Source organism: Phocoena sinus, chromosome 3 (assembly GCF_008692025.1).
Source record: "Phocoena sinus isolate mPhoSin1 chromosome 3, mPhoSin1.pri, whole genome shotgun sequence".
Classification (NCBI taxonomy): Eukaryota; Metazoa; Chordata; class Mammalia; order Artiodactyla; family Phocoenidae; genus Phocoena; species Phocoena sinus.
Genome location: NC_045765.1, coordinates 77,226,690 through 77,240,931, shown reverse-complemented (window position 1 = coordinate 77,240,931; position 14,242 = coordinate 77,226,690). Strand labels below are relative to the sequence as shown.

At 40.9% G+C, this 14,242-nt stretch overlaps 1 protein-coding gene across 1 annotated transcript; it reads left to right on the top strand.

Moving 5' to 3' along the window:
• Window positions 1-1,834: 1,834 nt before the first annotated feature.
• ARL14EPL (ADP ribosylation factor like GTPase 14 effector protein like) lies at window positions 1,835-6,963 on the top strand. The gene is made up of 3 exons (XM_032629262.1): window positions 1,835-1,930; window positions 3,507-3,646; window positions 6,741-6,963. The coding sequence occupies exons 1-3, from the start codon at window positions 1,835-1,837 to the stop codon at window positions 6,961-6,963; spliced, it is 459 nt and encodes a 152-aa protein (XP_032485153.1).
• Window positions 6,964-14,242: the final 7,279 nt, after the last annotated feature.

Here is a 14,242-nt window from a genome sequence, read left to right as displayed (position 1 = left end):
TGTTGGGCACATTGAGTAATTCCTGAGCTTGCAAATGTTTTTCTCTGTGATTAGGTCACCTGTGTTTGCTAATTGGCACTCACCATTCCACCAATTAGCAAGTTAGGTTTCTACCTTCCCACAGAGACTGGCAAATAGGAGCCCAGCCTTTCTGGCTGATTACATTTCAAAGGGATGGTTCCTAGCCCTTGAGAAAGACCTTCTGGGGTTATAAAACTGGCTGAGGCTGGGAGAAGATTTACATCTCAATGGAGCAGAGAAAGAATTTACAATGACATGTTTTCTGAAGTAAAGGATCTAAGAAAAGGGAGGTCAAGGCAAAGAGTCAGGAGAAGGCTGAAGTTTAGTCAAACTGAGGGGAACGATAAGCCCATCTTGGTCAAGGGTAAGGTACTACAGCTACTATTACTACTATGACTACTACTACTGCTATCTTTAGGGTGGCTTCTCCCTGATACAGAATGGAAAGGAAGAATCAATGCTAGGAATGGTAGGAAAGAAAAATCAACACGTCTTCCTAACCTCATGTTGGGAACTGGAGCGGAGGATACAGAAGAGTGAACAATCTGTGTCTAGCGGCCCTAGACATAGGAAGAATGGAGAGGCATTGGTGGAATTGGAATTTCCAGTTGGCAGGCAGAGTGGTGGTGCCAGATGAACCGGTCAAGCCTAACGCTCAGGTCCTTTGGTAGAAACAGCGCCCTGCACTCAGCACAGGTAGTTGACAAGAGACGGGAGAGGCAGCAGGGCTGCGGAAGCCTCCTCTGGATCGTGGTCCTTTCTGACAGAACACTGCAGAGCAGGGTGGACCGTGCATTTGTGATTGTCAACCTGTGTTAGCTTCACCTGACACACACACACACACACACACACACACGTACACATCTTGTATGTGTGTGTGTATGTATACATATATAGAAGTATTTAAAAGTAAATTACAGAAGGGTAAGCTGTGACAAAGCGAGAGAGAGGCGTGGACATATATACACTACCAAATGTAAAATAGATAGCTAGTGGGAAGCAGCCACATAGCACAGGGAGATCAGCTCGGTGCTTTGTGACCACCTAGAGGGGTAGGATAGGGAGGGTGGGAGGGAGGGAGACGCAAGAGGGAGGAGACACGGGAACATACGTGTATGTGTGACTGATTCACTTTGTTATAAAGCAGAAACTGACACACCATTGTAAAGCAATTATACTCTAATAAAGATGTACCAAAAAAACCCCTAAATTACAGGCATTTAAGCAGCTGAGTTTTATGGAAAACTGATGACTTCCATTTAGCACAAGTTGTGTTCGAAATTTGTCAGAAAACTTGGTTGAGGAGGTTGGAGCTTTTGGAGGCATCCTGGGCAATGATTTCTGAAAAGGTTATAATGAAACCATGGGAGCGGAGAAGATTTTCACAAAGTTACTGGGGATGTACTACGACATTAACGTATCTTCTTCTCTTTCAAGGGAATAAGTGTAAAGGAGGAAGAACGGAGATCTAAGAATTCCTAGTCCTCTTGGGCAGGAGTGGCTGGTCCCAGGGTTGCCTGCTCCAGTGAGGTCTCTGAGGCCAAGAACTGTAAAAGGTACAGTTGATTTGTTCATGGAACACCAGGCTGAGAAGAGCATCAGTACAGTGTTCTGGGGGAGTCAGATGCAGGATTTAAGAGTGAGTGGTAAAAAAAAAAGAAGCCAGGGGAGCAAATGGCTTTTCTAGTAAGTCTGGTTTTCAAAGAAAGTAAGATGTAGGGAGAGAGCAGGAAAGTCACAGGAGTGAGTTACTTGGGATATGTGATATTAATGTGTTTTACTTTTTTCCAGTTACTTTTTTTCGTGATCAGAAATGAGTGAACAATCAGAAAAAATCAATTCCACGCAAGAGAGACATGCAGGTCAAAGTTCTCCTGAGAAAAACTGTCAAATCAGACAGAAGCAACTGGTATGGCTCGTGGATACTATGATTCCGTAGTATTTGGGGAGTTCACAACTTGGGGATCTCTGAGATGCCCCAGATTTGGGTGGGAAGGTAGGCCCCATCAGGAATCCACGGGAAGGATCCCTGCTCCTTAGTGCTTCTCCTCGTCTTCATCCCGCTTTCATGAAGCTGGTCTCATCTTACCTGTCTCCTCTGTGCCTCTCAGTCCCCAGCATCCTGCACAATAAAATCCTACCCTTGGAGTAGAAAATTTGTAGAGAATATGGTCAAATATTTTTATTTAACAAATCCTTGGGGTTTTTTTCCCCATGATATGCTAGTACCTGTTCTAAAGCTTGGTATATGTTAATTCACGTAACCCTTATCACAAGATACTGTTGTTAACCCATTTTGCAAAAGAAGAAACCACGGCTTAGAAGAAGGAGGAACTTGCTCAAAGCGCTCCAATAACAAGTGGCAGAGCCAAGGTCCGAACAGAGGCATCTAAACTCTTGCTTTGCTACTGAGAATAATAGTAGATCATGCTAAGTTGTGTTTATTGAGCAGCTATACCTAAATACAGAATCATTTCATAAGGTTGTTTGTAAAACAAACCCATACACACAAACCAAAATGAAATTTTAAAGAAACATACCTATATTATTTTAGACTAACGAGACTATTATTAAGCTAAAGAAACTGCAGAAAAGCCCGAGATTCTGTTACTAATTTGTTACCTTGAAATTCATACATGGGAAGTTTCCCTTTGGTTTCGAGATGTGGTATTTCGTATACGTGTTAGCCTAAGTGTTTGGGGGCCACTCAGATTCTTTTCTTCTAAAATCCTTCAGAGGAGCATTCCCTTCACTCCTGACATATGTGCTGCGTGTCCAAAATCAATTATCAGAACTGATTGAAGTATCTTTATTGCTTGTCTTTCCAATTAGGCCCCATTTAATTTCGAATTATAAATATCCCAAAACAGAGACTTGTGAAAATTTCCACTAACACGCTATTTTGTCATTTAAGCCAGATTTTCTTCTTGCAATCTGGCTTTGACTGAGAGGGGATCCTTCAGGTGGCTGCATTCTGCATCAGAGCCCTGATGGGGTCCACAACCCCCAGGGCAGTGAGTGCTGAGATGCCCTAGAGCACTGAAGGGGAGGGTTGTGTGTACTGTGTGTTCTCACTGTGTTTTGAGATACTTTACCTGGGCGGAAGGGCTTTTACTCCCTTGTCATTATCCACCATAAAATGGTAATTCTGACTTTCATCCCCAGCAGATTTGAGAAGCCAAGGGGTATTTTGCAGGTATAAAGGGAATTCTTCTGTTCCCCCTTGATTGTTTTTTTATTTTTTTATTATACATCGTTTTACACTATGTATTTGTTTATTCAGAAAGAACGACCTAATTTGAAAAGTTTTACATCATCTTTTGAAACTTAATCTGATTAAATTGTTTATTACTCTAGCTAAGACAAGTAAGCTTTCATGCCATTATGGTAAAAGTTACAGAAACTTCATTTTGATGCTGTGTAAAGCAGATAAAATTATCTGGTTCTTACTACTAATATATTTTATTTGTTTATTTGTTTCATAGCAACAGATAGAGCGACAGTTAAAATGCTTGGCATTTCAAAATCCCGGACCACAGGTAGCAGACTTTAATCCTGAAACAAGGCAGCAGAAAAAGAAAGCACGAATGTCAAAGATGAATGAGTATTTTTCTGTAAAGTACAAGTAAGATCATGATTTATTGTATTTAATCTGTGGGATTACAAAATGCATGAATTCTCCTTGACAAAGCAATTAAATGTTGCCACTTTTTTATTATTTAAAAATGCATTTTCTAAAGTATAGTATCACCCCTTATGTCTGGAAGTTAGCAATTTCAAGAAATAGACTATAATCTCCAACTAGGCATCAGTTTCTTTTTGTTTGTTTGTTTGTTTTTTTGCGGTACGCGGGCGACTGCAGTGGCCTCTCCCGTTGTGGAGCACAGGCTCCGGACTGCGCAGGCTCAGCGGCCATGGCTCACAAGCCTAACCACTCCGCGGCATGTGGGATCTTCGTGGACCAGGGCAGGAACCCATGTCCCTTGCATCGGCAGGCGGACTCCCAACCACTGCGCCACCAGGGAAGCCCAGCCATAGGCATCAGTTTTTTAAAAACAGGCTTCAGAAGTCCTTGCACTAGAGTAATGGCTGTAGTAGGAGAGATGATTAAAAGTAAGAAAGATGTGCATTAGAAGGAGAAATAATATAACCATGGGAATGAATTCCAGTATCAGATGGGCAGAGAAGTATCATAAATTCAATTATTGCTAGCACACCAGAGGCATAAATTAAGCAGACCATCAAGGAAAAGGTTGATATATTTGACTACATTAAAATTAAGACTTTATGCCCTTTAAAAGACATTCTGAAAATAATGAGAGACAAATCACAAGGTGGGAGAAGTTATTTATGATCTAAAAGATCAGTATCTAAAATATATATGAATCAATAGGAAAAAGATAAACATCCTAAGAGAAAAACGAACCCAACAAGGAACAGGCATTTCATAGAAGAAAAGGCTAGTGAACACTCAGGATGCTAAACCTTATTCATTGGTACAGTATGGGGAAGTGCCCCCCACCGACAAGATGAGCAAAGAGTTCAGTCCTATGATATCACTGTTCATGAAGCTATGGGACATGAATTAGGTGTAAAATAGTACAGCCTCCTTTTTGTTTTGTTTTGTTTTTTCCAATACGCGGGCCTCTCACTGTTGTGGCCTCTCCCGTTGTGGAACACAGGTTCCAGACGCGCAGGCTCAGCAGCCATGGCTCACGGGCCCAGCCGCTCCACGGCATGTGGGATCTTCCCAGACCGGGGCACGAACCCGTGTCCCCTGCATCGGCAGGCAGACCCTCAACCACTGTGCCACCAGGGAAGCCCTGTTTTAAAATAGCTTGGCATTACCTATGTACCTTATGACCTAACATATTCACTCCTGGGTGTATATCCTGCAAAAACTCATACATGTACAATAGGAGACATGTTCAAGAAATTCATAGCATCCCTGCAATAGCAAAGAAAATAAAGTAGTAATAATCCAAATGCCCACCCATAATGGAAAAGTTAAGTAGCTGGTATATTTGTACTGTGGAATACATATAAATGTGAAAATATCTGAATACAGCTACATGTGCCACCATGGATGAATCTCAAATCATGATGTCGAATTAAAAAAGCAAATTACAGAAGGGAAAATGCGGTGCGCTTGGAGTTACATACACATATGGCATAATGAAAAGTAAAACAAGGAGATGAGTTTTATGATATCAAGGTGTGGTTCCTTTTGGCCGAGGGGAGGGACACAACGGATGGAGCGTGAAGAGGGTGTCAAAGACGTGAAACCTCTTTATTAAGCTGGGATATGTGGAAGTGTGTTTTATTCTTTATCTCTGCATGTATGTTTTGTACACTTTGTGTACCTATGATAGCTCAGAACTATACAGAGTATAGCATCAGATGGGCAGGAAACTGTAAGATTTGTGTCTTGATGTCTGAGTAAAGACAGGGAGTATTTGGGTGAAGGCACAGGGAGAAGGACAGAGTCTGACCTAGGCTCTCTGTTGGCTGCATGACTCCCCATTCCCATAATAGATTTCACACCTCCTTGTCTGTTGACACCTGCATTTCCTGGTGGGTGTAGGAGCTCTCATGCTTCAGATGAAGTGCTTCAAATGTCAATCCTCATCGGAAAGGCTGTCCTGCTACAGTAAGATAATCAGGCAAGTCTGCATAATGATCCTTAACCTTCCCCGCTTTATTGGGAGAGGGAAGAGGATGGAATAGCATTACCTAACAGGAAGGGAAGGAGGTGTTATGCCTGCTTGGGGGCCAAGGGTGCAGAAGGTCATAACTTCACAGCCTTTTCTGACTTCAACTGGTCCTAATGGATACAGGCTCTACACAGGTACTTTTGTCGTTCTCAGGGTTTCAAGCAGCTCAGTACTGAAGGATTTATTTCAAGATGGTTTGATTTTGAAAAGGTGGCAGAATCCTGGTGAAAGGCTTTCGCTTCCTGGACTTGTAGAGGCCGACAGGGGCAGTGTCGGGGCACAAAGCACGGTGTACTCACTGGTACAGAACTTCCTGCTGTCACTCAGAGTTTATGACACCTTCTGCCCGCCACACTGGGTAAAAAAAACAGAATCAGAAAGGGACAGAAGCAGTGGTATGAGAAGACTCTTAGCAGAGGAATTTTCAGTTTGCTTGTTTTTGTTTTTAATGATGTTGGTATAGTAACAGACAGTTCCAATGCTTCTCTTGAGTCATTCAAAATGTGACTATTTACTGTAGTGCTTCTTCTTTTCTCTCTCTTTTTTTTTTTAATTGAAGTATAGTTGATTTACAATGTTGTGTTAGTTTCAGCTGTATATAGTGCTTTTTCTTAAGAAAGGAAAAATGGATGTAATTTATCGGGGGAAATTCCATCAAGGATGGTTATAGTTTTAAGTAAAAACTTGTAGAAGGAAATTTTAATAGCCTTTAATCAGCTATTCCTCAAAATTTGCTTAGGTGGGATATTACGTTCCCCAGCATGCTGGAAAAAACGAAGCCTTACTCTAGGTGACAACCCTGACTGCCTTGGTAATTGGTGCCTATTGACTGAATTTCCCAGGACATGTTGCCTTATAGCATTCTGAAGTGTTGCTGGACCATCTTTAGGGTGCTGCTTCCTCAGAGTAAAGGGAGCCTACCTGGGAAGATTGCTACACAAGAATCTATTCTCAATGTTGAGGAAAACTGCACTGTCCTGTTAGTGTCATTCTTCTCCTTTGCAGAGTTATGAAGAAGTATGACAAAAGCGGCAGGCTCACCTGCAACGATGCTGACCTGTGCGATTGCCTGGAGAAGAACTGCCTGGGCTGCTTCTACCCCTGCCCCAAGTGTAACTCCAACAAGTGTGGCCCTGAATGCCGCTGCAACCGCCGCTGGGTGTACGATGCCATCGTCACTGAGTCTGGGGAGGTCATCAGTGCGCTGCCCTTCAACGTTCCGGACTAGGAGCTGCCCTCGTGGTCTGATCGGTTTCTTCTTTACCTTTAAGGCAACCTCTTTCTCTTGGGTGAATTTTAGGGGCTGGGGGAAAATGTTTTAAAAAATGTACTTAAGACTCATGTTCTGCGAAGCCATAGAACAGTATGGAATGGGCCATCCTTCTCTAACCTTCCTGCTGTGACCTCTCAAATTCCTCTCCTTGTAACCCAAGAGAGTGCCCATAGTTGGATATCAGCACCGACACCTCCATCACTACTTTGCTCTCAGCTTAAAAATCCCTTTCCTCTTTGCTGGTATCTTAGGAAATGGAGTCTGAAGGTCTTCAGAATTCTGTAGCTGGGAGCTTGTCTTGACATAGAACATAGAATCATACATTTATAATAGCTAGTTACCCTTAGAATCTTACACATCACTAGTTCTAAATCAGAATTGGTATTTGGCTTGAAAAAAACAAAACTTGTGACTTAGCATACCAAGTCTCATTTTTTATTATTGATATTTTAATAATATTAAGATGCAGTGTAATACTTGGCAATATTTTTATTAAAAACTTGTATTTTATTTATGAAATGGAAACATTAGGACTTGAATCTCCTAAAAGCCAGTGGTTTACATTGTTTTTTATTTCAGGATCAGTATTTCAGAATATTTTTTCAAAAGGAGGAAACTTAAGTTATTATATGAAAGCACATTGTTGTGTGTTGGCTAACTGAGTGCCTTGATACCTAGTTGACTAGATACATGATGTGGTCTTTTTCAATTCTGATACATTGTAGGAGGTTTATAGAAACTTCCACTCAGCCTTCTTTGAATTTGTTTTTATGAGTCCTGTTTACCCTAACTCAGTGGTTCTCATCCTTCAGTGTACAGAATCACCTGGAAGACTGGTTGTATGGTAGATTTTTCTGCCCCACCCACAGAGTTTCTGATTAGGTCTGGGGCAGGGGTCAAGAATTTTATTTCCCAGGTGATGTTGATGCCACTGGTGTGGGGACTTGAAATGTTAGTTTTCAGAGTTTATTTTTCCTGCCCAATCAGTTTCAAAAGCACTTATTACTGCACAATCCGCATGCCAGGGAAGGTTCCTGATAATTCTAGACTTGTTACTTGATAGTATGTTTTGGGACTAAAGTAGAAAAAATCCTGCAAGGCATGCTGTGATGGCACTATTCCTGTATGTGCAGCAGGAGAACTGACTCTGTTTTTCACAGAATTTACTGAGTTTTCCAGACGCAACTTTGTGCTACATGTTTCCAATTCACTACCTTTAACCATCACAGCCCTGGGAGGAAGAAATCAAATACCCAAGTCAGGTCCTTTGAAGTGCTCTTGAGGAGTGCGCAGCCCTGAGACCCGTCCAAAGGAGTAGGGGCCTTTTTTGGTTTATATTATGTTTTGTTTTGAGAATAATTGTTGTTTTGTAAATGACTGACCAAGCGAATTGTTTCTTCACTTATTTATTTTAGAATCATATAATTTTAAAGTTGAAAAGGAATCTTCCAGGTTGTCTAACTAGTGACTTGTCAACAAATAATAACCAAGACGCTGTTCTGTGCCAGGCTCGGGGCTGGAGCTGTGAGTAAAACTCAGCTGGTCCTGGTCTTCATGGGGTTTATAGACTAAAAACAGTCTTGTTGTTTTGTTTGTTTTTTTTTACAACTGAGGAAATTTGGACCCAGTGAGATTAAAATGACTCGGTTAAGGACAAGCAGAAGCCCTGGCAACCTTGGTGTTTTGAACCCTAAGACTAGGTCAGTGTTCTTTCCATGACACCAAGTATGTCCCCAATTGGCCTGATTGTAAAGCTCATCCAGGTGCTTTTAATAATATGCATTCCTGAACCCCATCCCAAACTTCAGGAGTCAGAACCTCTAGGGATGAGGCCTGGTAATCCATACTTTAAAACAAGCACCCCCAAGTAGGTCTCATGATCAGGTAAGTTTGAGAAACACTGCCTTATCATAGCTGTCTTATTTTCATATTAAAAAATAATCAGGCAAATTGACATTAAAGTGTATTTCCCTTTTGTCTCCTCCTACGGTCTTAAACATTAGATGAGAGGATCTGATTTAAAATGATCTCATTTAAAACATGTGTTGGCAAATTACGTTGGTAAGTTTTCCAAGTAAAGCAAAAAATAAAATAAATTCACATATTTATTAAGCAGACACCTCATACTGCTTTTATGGAAGCCTAGTAAAACCTTTGATGAAGTCCTTTTTTTATAAACCAGCGTATTTCATCTTGATCTACTGCCAATTCAGTTCATTTTTAAAAAGCCTCCTGCACTAAAATGATTCTTGCAAAAGTAAGTTTATGTGAATTTTCAGAAACTTATTTTGTAAGTGTCTAGTTCTATCGCAAAGTGAACAAAGCTCTTTAGTTATTTGAACTAAATTCAGATTAACAAGGAATATAGTTGTACTATCTGATTACATTAAGGAAATTGTCTTAGTGTAATCGGATTTTTTTCTCTTTCTGTGTGGCTATCTTTCTTTCAATGTTGACAGTGTGTCTTCATGAATATGTATAGAAATTGCAAGGAAAGCTATTTCACAGAAGGTTGTTTAAATATAAACTGTTATTTACTGAAGGATTTAAACAAGTCACTCAGTAATCCTTTACACGGGGATTTACAAGTGGAATGCCGTTTCATATCAATTTGCAAAATACTTTATCTGAGTCTAATTTGTAAGAGAAGGAATCCATACAGCGTCTGAGACAATCCTTAGGCACCTCCCGCCCAGCCCCCAATACAGTATCCTGGATCCATTACAGGTATGAACCTTGGGATGCTAACTCATAGAAAAATCATTTAAGCTCTCCTTTATATATTTATTTGCTTTTCCTGGAAAGTGAACACTGCCAACTTGGATATTTTGTGGCTATCATGGATTGCAGTTCTATAATGCCTCGGAAATGTAAACACTTAGGTGAGCAGGACTGCAGTGTTTGTCTACGCAGGCTACTGGCTGCACATGTCCAGGGGTGCCTTTCACGTGGGCTACACTGCCACCAGTGCCCCCACAGCAAAGTGGCTCTGCTAGCAGGTGCCATTGATGTGTGGATTTCTTGATTGTCTAGTATTTATGGACACTTAATATATGCTAGGCATTGAGTGCTTTACACTAGCTTATATCTGGTATAAAATGATTAAAAGAATATCCCTACATCTTGCTTTTTCCCCTTCTACTGTTTCTTTTTCCTTCATTCTCTGTGGTGTCTATAACCGCAGACTACGATTTTCAGGTTAGTTCGAACAGTACTCCAAATATATTATCGAGCCAAAGCAGTTTTCATACTTTGTTTCTTTTTCATAATCTATATTTTAATCCTAGATTTGGAATATTCTTTTTCATATTCACAGATTTCCTGAAATCCTGCTTTTACCATAATAATTGTTTTTCACTTTGTGCAAGGGGTATGACTGTCTTATCATCACTATTCATGTCTAACAGGCAGTTTCTTTTGTGTTTATAGTTTGTAGTTTCAGAAGAATTTCCCTCCTCACTTTGTATGGTTCTTTTAAAATTGGCCGATGCTTATGTCAGATATAATAAATTCAAAGAGATCAGAGACTGCCTTTGTTTTTCCTTTGATAGTGAATTCAATGGCCCTGAATGCTTAACAGATACACTACTTAGTGACCATTCATTCGTTCATTTATTCATCAAGCACCTCCTGTCTGCCAGCTACTTTACTAGGTGTCAAGGATACAATGGGTAAGAAAAAACGTTTTTTTAAACCTAGGATACATAAAGTAGAAAGAAAACCCAGGCTACTTAAACTGTGTCATTCCTCGTATCCAAGGTCCCCATCCTGTCCGCCTTCCTCTCTCTATTTTTCAGTCATCTTGTGTATATTTTATTAATCATGTCTAGCCTTTTAACCTGTACTTACCGAAAGAAATGGAAAAAAGTACGTCTGATACCACTAGGTGGCGTTCTGAGGGGCGCTCCAAGGAGCTCCAGTCTCAGGGCAGAAAGAATTCAGCAAGAGGCAAAGTGGTAAATAAGAACTGATTTATTAGAATAGGGACACTTGTGAGGCTCAAAAGTGGGTGGGTGCGAGGGTGCCGCACCCCGAGAACTTAGTGGGCTACAGTTTTATAATCAAAGGAACAGTAGGGAGAGGGAAAAGGCCATCTTCCTCATTCTTGAGTAGATGTCATGCTTCCACCATCAAGTCCTCCTCCAGGTTGGGCAGGGGAGTTTTCTTCTCCTTACATCGTCAAGCCAGGACTGCCATGGCACTATGGAAAAATTATTTTAGGTTTCAGTACAGTGAGAGTCTTTCACTTTGAAATATCACCTTTCAATAAATTATTGTTTTTTATGTGTGCAGAGAGCATGTCCTAGGGGTCATTAACTTACTGAGCTCACTGGGCAGGATGTGATTCTCATGCCACCATTGTTTTATTGTTTGGGAGCATGTCTGATGCTTCTGTTGGATGGTTTTGTTGCTAAGCAGACCTGCTTGGTTTTGTGGTTAAGCAAACCTGCTTTCCTGAGTGATCATTAACTTACAGGGGTTTCCCATACTTGTTTCTTTACTTACAATCCCCTAGGGGGATTAACTACTTAATTACCTAATTTGTCCCTTTACTCTGTCCCTATCACATCTACCCCATCTTTCCGGAAGTGGAATCTCTTGTGGTCTTTGATATCGATGTAATACTCGTCTCATAAAAGGAGTTGTTGATTACTATCTCTTTTTTCTTCTCTGGAAGGCTTTGTTTCAGATGACTTTGGTTTCCAGATATTCCTTAAATATTTGCTGGAACTTGCCAGTGAAGCCATTTGGGTCTGAGGTTGGTTGGTTGGTTGGTTTTTATAAGAAAGTGTTTAACTGTTTAATAATACATGCATTTGTAAAAACAGTTATATTCTATTTTGTTCCATCCTAATGTCAATTTTGGAGAGTTCTATTTTTTCTAGGAATTATCCATTTAATCTAAATTTTCAAATTTGTGAACATAAGTTTGTTCAAAATAAACTCTTATCATTTTTCATTATAAAATATTTCCCCAAATTTTAGTTATAAACTATTCAAAGGATAGTACAAACCAGCATCCTTTCAATAAATTCCTTTCCCCACTAAGTTAGTCAGAATTGGATTTTCTTGCTCATAAACAAGATACCCTAACACAGGTATCATGCAGAAAATGGAAAGACACTTCTATTTAGTGGCAGCATTTTTTTTTTTAGCAGACTTCCACGAGAAATGCATCCCTTCTCTTTCCTAAGTTATACCTGAAGCCTGACTTAAGAGGTCTGAGCCAGAGCTTCTTGTCCTGTTTCTTGTCAACACACCTGTAACAAGTATGCTCCCTGCAGCAGGAGCTGAACAAGTGTTGATACAACTCACAGAAGGTTTCCACTGAAATAAAATACAAATGACCTAGCTTTGGGGAGTCACTACAAACCAGCCCCAGAGAGAGGAGAGAGAAACAGAGAGAGGGAGGGTGGGAGGAACGCTTCTTTTTTGAACTACTTGAGATTCACAATCCCCTTGTAGCTTTGAAATTTTCTCTAATGTACTTGGCATCAGAGTAGCATTAAATTATATGATTTCTGTAATTTTTGCATACATTCTTGGAAGATGAGGTTCATTTGCATTGGCAGTTTTTAATAATCCACTTTCCTAAAAGCTTTGTAGAAAAATTATATGCATGGTTTTGGCTCCCTCAGCTGGCCATTCATATGTACTTTAAGTTTTAGAGAACAAAACCGAGACACCACTATTGAAATAGATTTTGGTTTTCCCACCAAAGTTTATTGCAAATTTAACGCTTCCAAATGCTTGACAATCTTTCAAGTTTCATAAGTACATTTTTATTCTGGTGTTTTTTTTTTCTTTAGAGTTATAACTGAAAACAAAGGCTACATTTTAGCCAAAACATCAAGTTTAGAAAATATTTCAGATGAAATGTGTAAGTCCTTTATGTCTCTTTCTCAAGCTTTCTGTGATGAAGGTACTAGTTAAGCAGACTGATGCTGTTGCCTGTTGCCATGGCAATGCCTCCTTTGGTCAAATGAGCTCCTCAGCTGTTCACCACGGCAACCTTGTAACCTTTAGCCTTTTATTTATTTTGAAGCTTTGAATAGTATTTATTTTTTACACAGCAGGTTCTTATTAGTCATCTATTTTATACATATTAGTGTATATATGTCAATCCCAATCTCCCAGTTCATCCCACCACCACCACCCCCACTTCCCCCCTTTTAAACTCACCACCTCTTCATCCTCTCAGCAATGTTTCCTCTTTCTTAGAAATGATGGAGGTTACCCAACACAAATAACTTTGACATCCTGATTGTCTCACCTGCCCCAAGTCTTCAGACAAATCTCTATCCTTTTCTTGCCTCCGTGTCTCTAGGTTCAGTGAAACAAGTTTCTCTCCTGTCAAGGACCAGTCGGTTGGAATGACCTCTGGATCCCTTTTCCCCTGATTCTTCAGGAGCCTCGCTCTATTCATCGTTGTTATTTCTCCTCTTTCTTCTCTATATCTCTGCGCTCTTAGTCATTGGCTTTTCATGATCAGCATTCAGACATGCTTATGTCAGCTAAGGTTTTTCAACTGCAAACAGTTCTGGCTAATTTAAGTCAAACAAGGGCTCACCCCATGTAAGGAAATGTACAAGAGCTCACCTCGGGAAAAGCAGGTGCCAGGACAGCGGTGGAGTGGGGAGCAATGCACAGTGGACAGTGTCCTCAGGACCAGTTGTCGGGAGCTTAGCTGAGCTGGGAGAAACAGCTGAGTTGTCAGGTGTCACAGCAGCCGATTAAAGCAAAGAGCCAAAAAGGAAAGAGTTAAGTCTTTAATCACTTACTGTGACTGTATAAGTAAGAGGCTAAAACCGAACGATGCACCACCACCCCCAACCCTGTTCTTTTTTCCCCACGGTGGAGGGTCAGGTAGATCAGTGCCGTCATGGCAGGCATCTTACTGTTGACAAGCCCTGAACAAGATGCTCCTGCAGTTTTATGGACCCTGGGATGGGGAGGCCAGGGGGTGAGGGCTAGGAATGGATGAGTACTGGGTATTGAGTCAGAGAGGGGAAAGATGTCTTCAGAATTCCCTCCTCTTCCAGATAAGAAGGGCTCAGCAGAGGTCTGCCCAAGGCCTCAGATAAAGACACCAAGGATTGATGAATGCAAATGTGCAAAGCGCAGGTCTGAGAGGCCCGAATCCTTGACTGCAACACCCCTCAGAGATTACAGTGTCCTGGCTGTGCACCAGTGTGGGGAGGGCAGCCTTCCCATGAGGCGTCCAGGGAGAGCT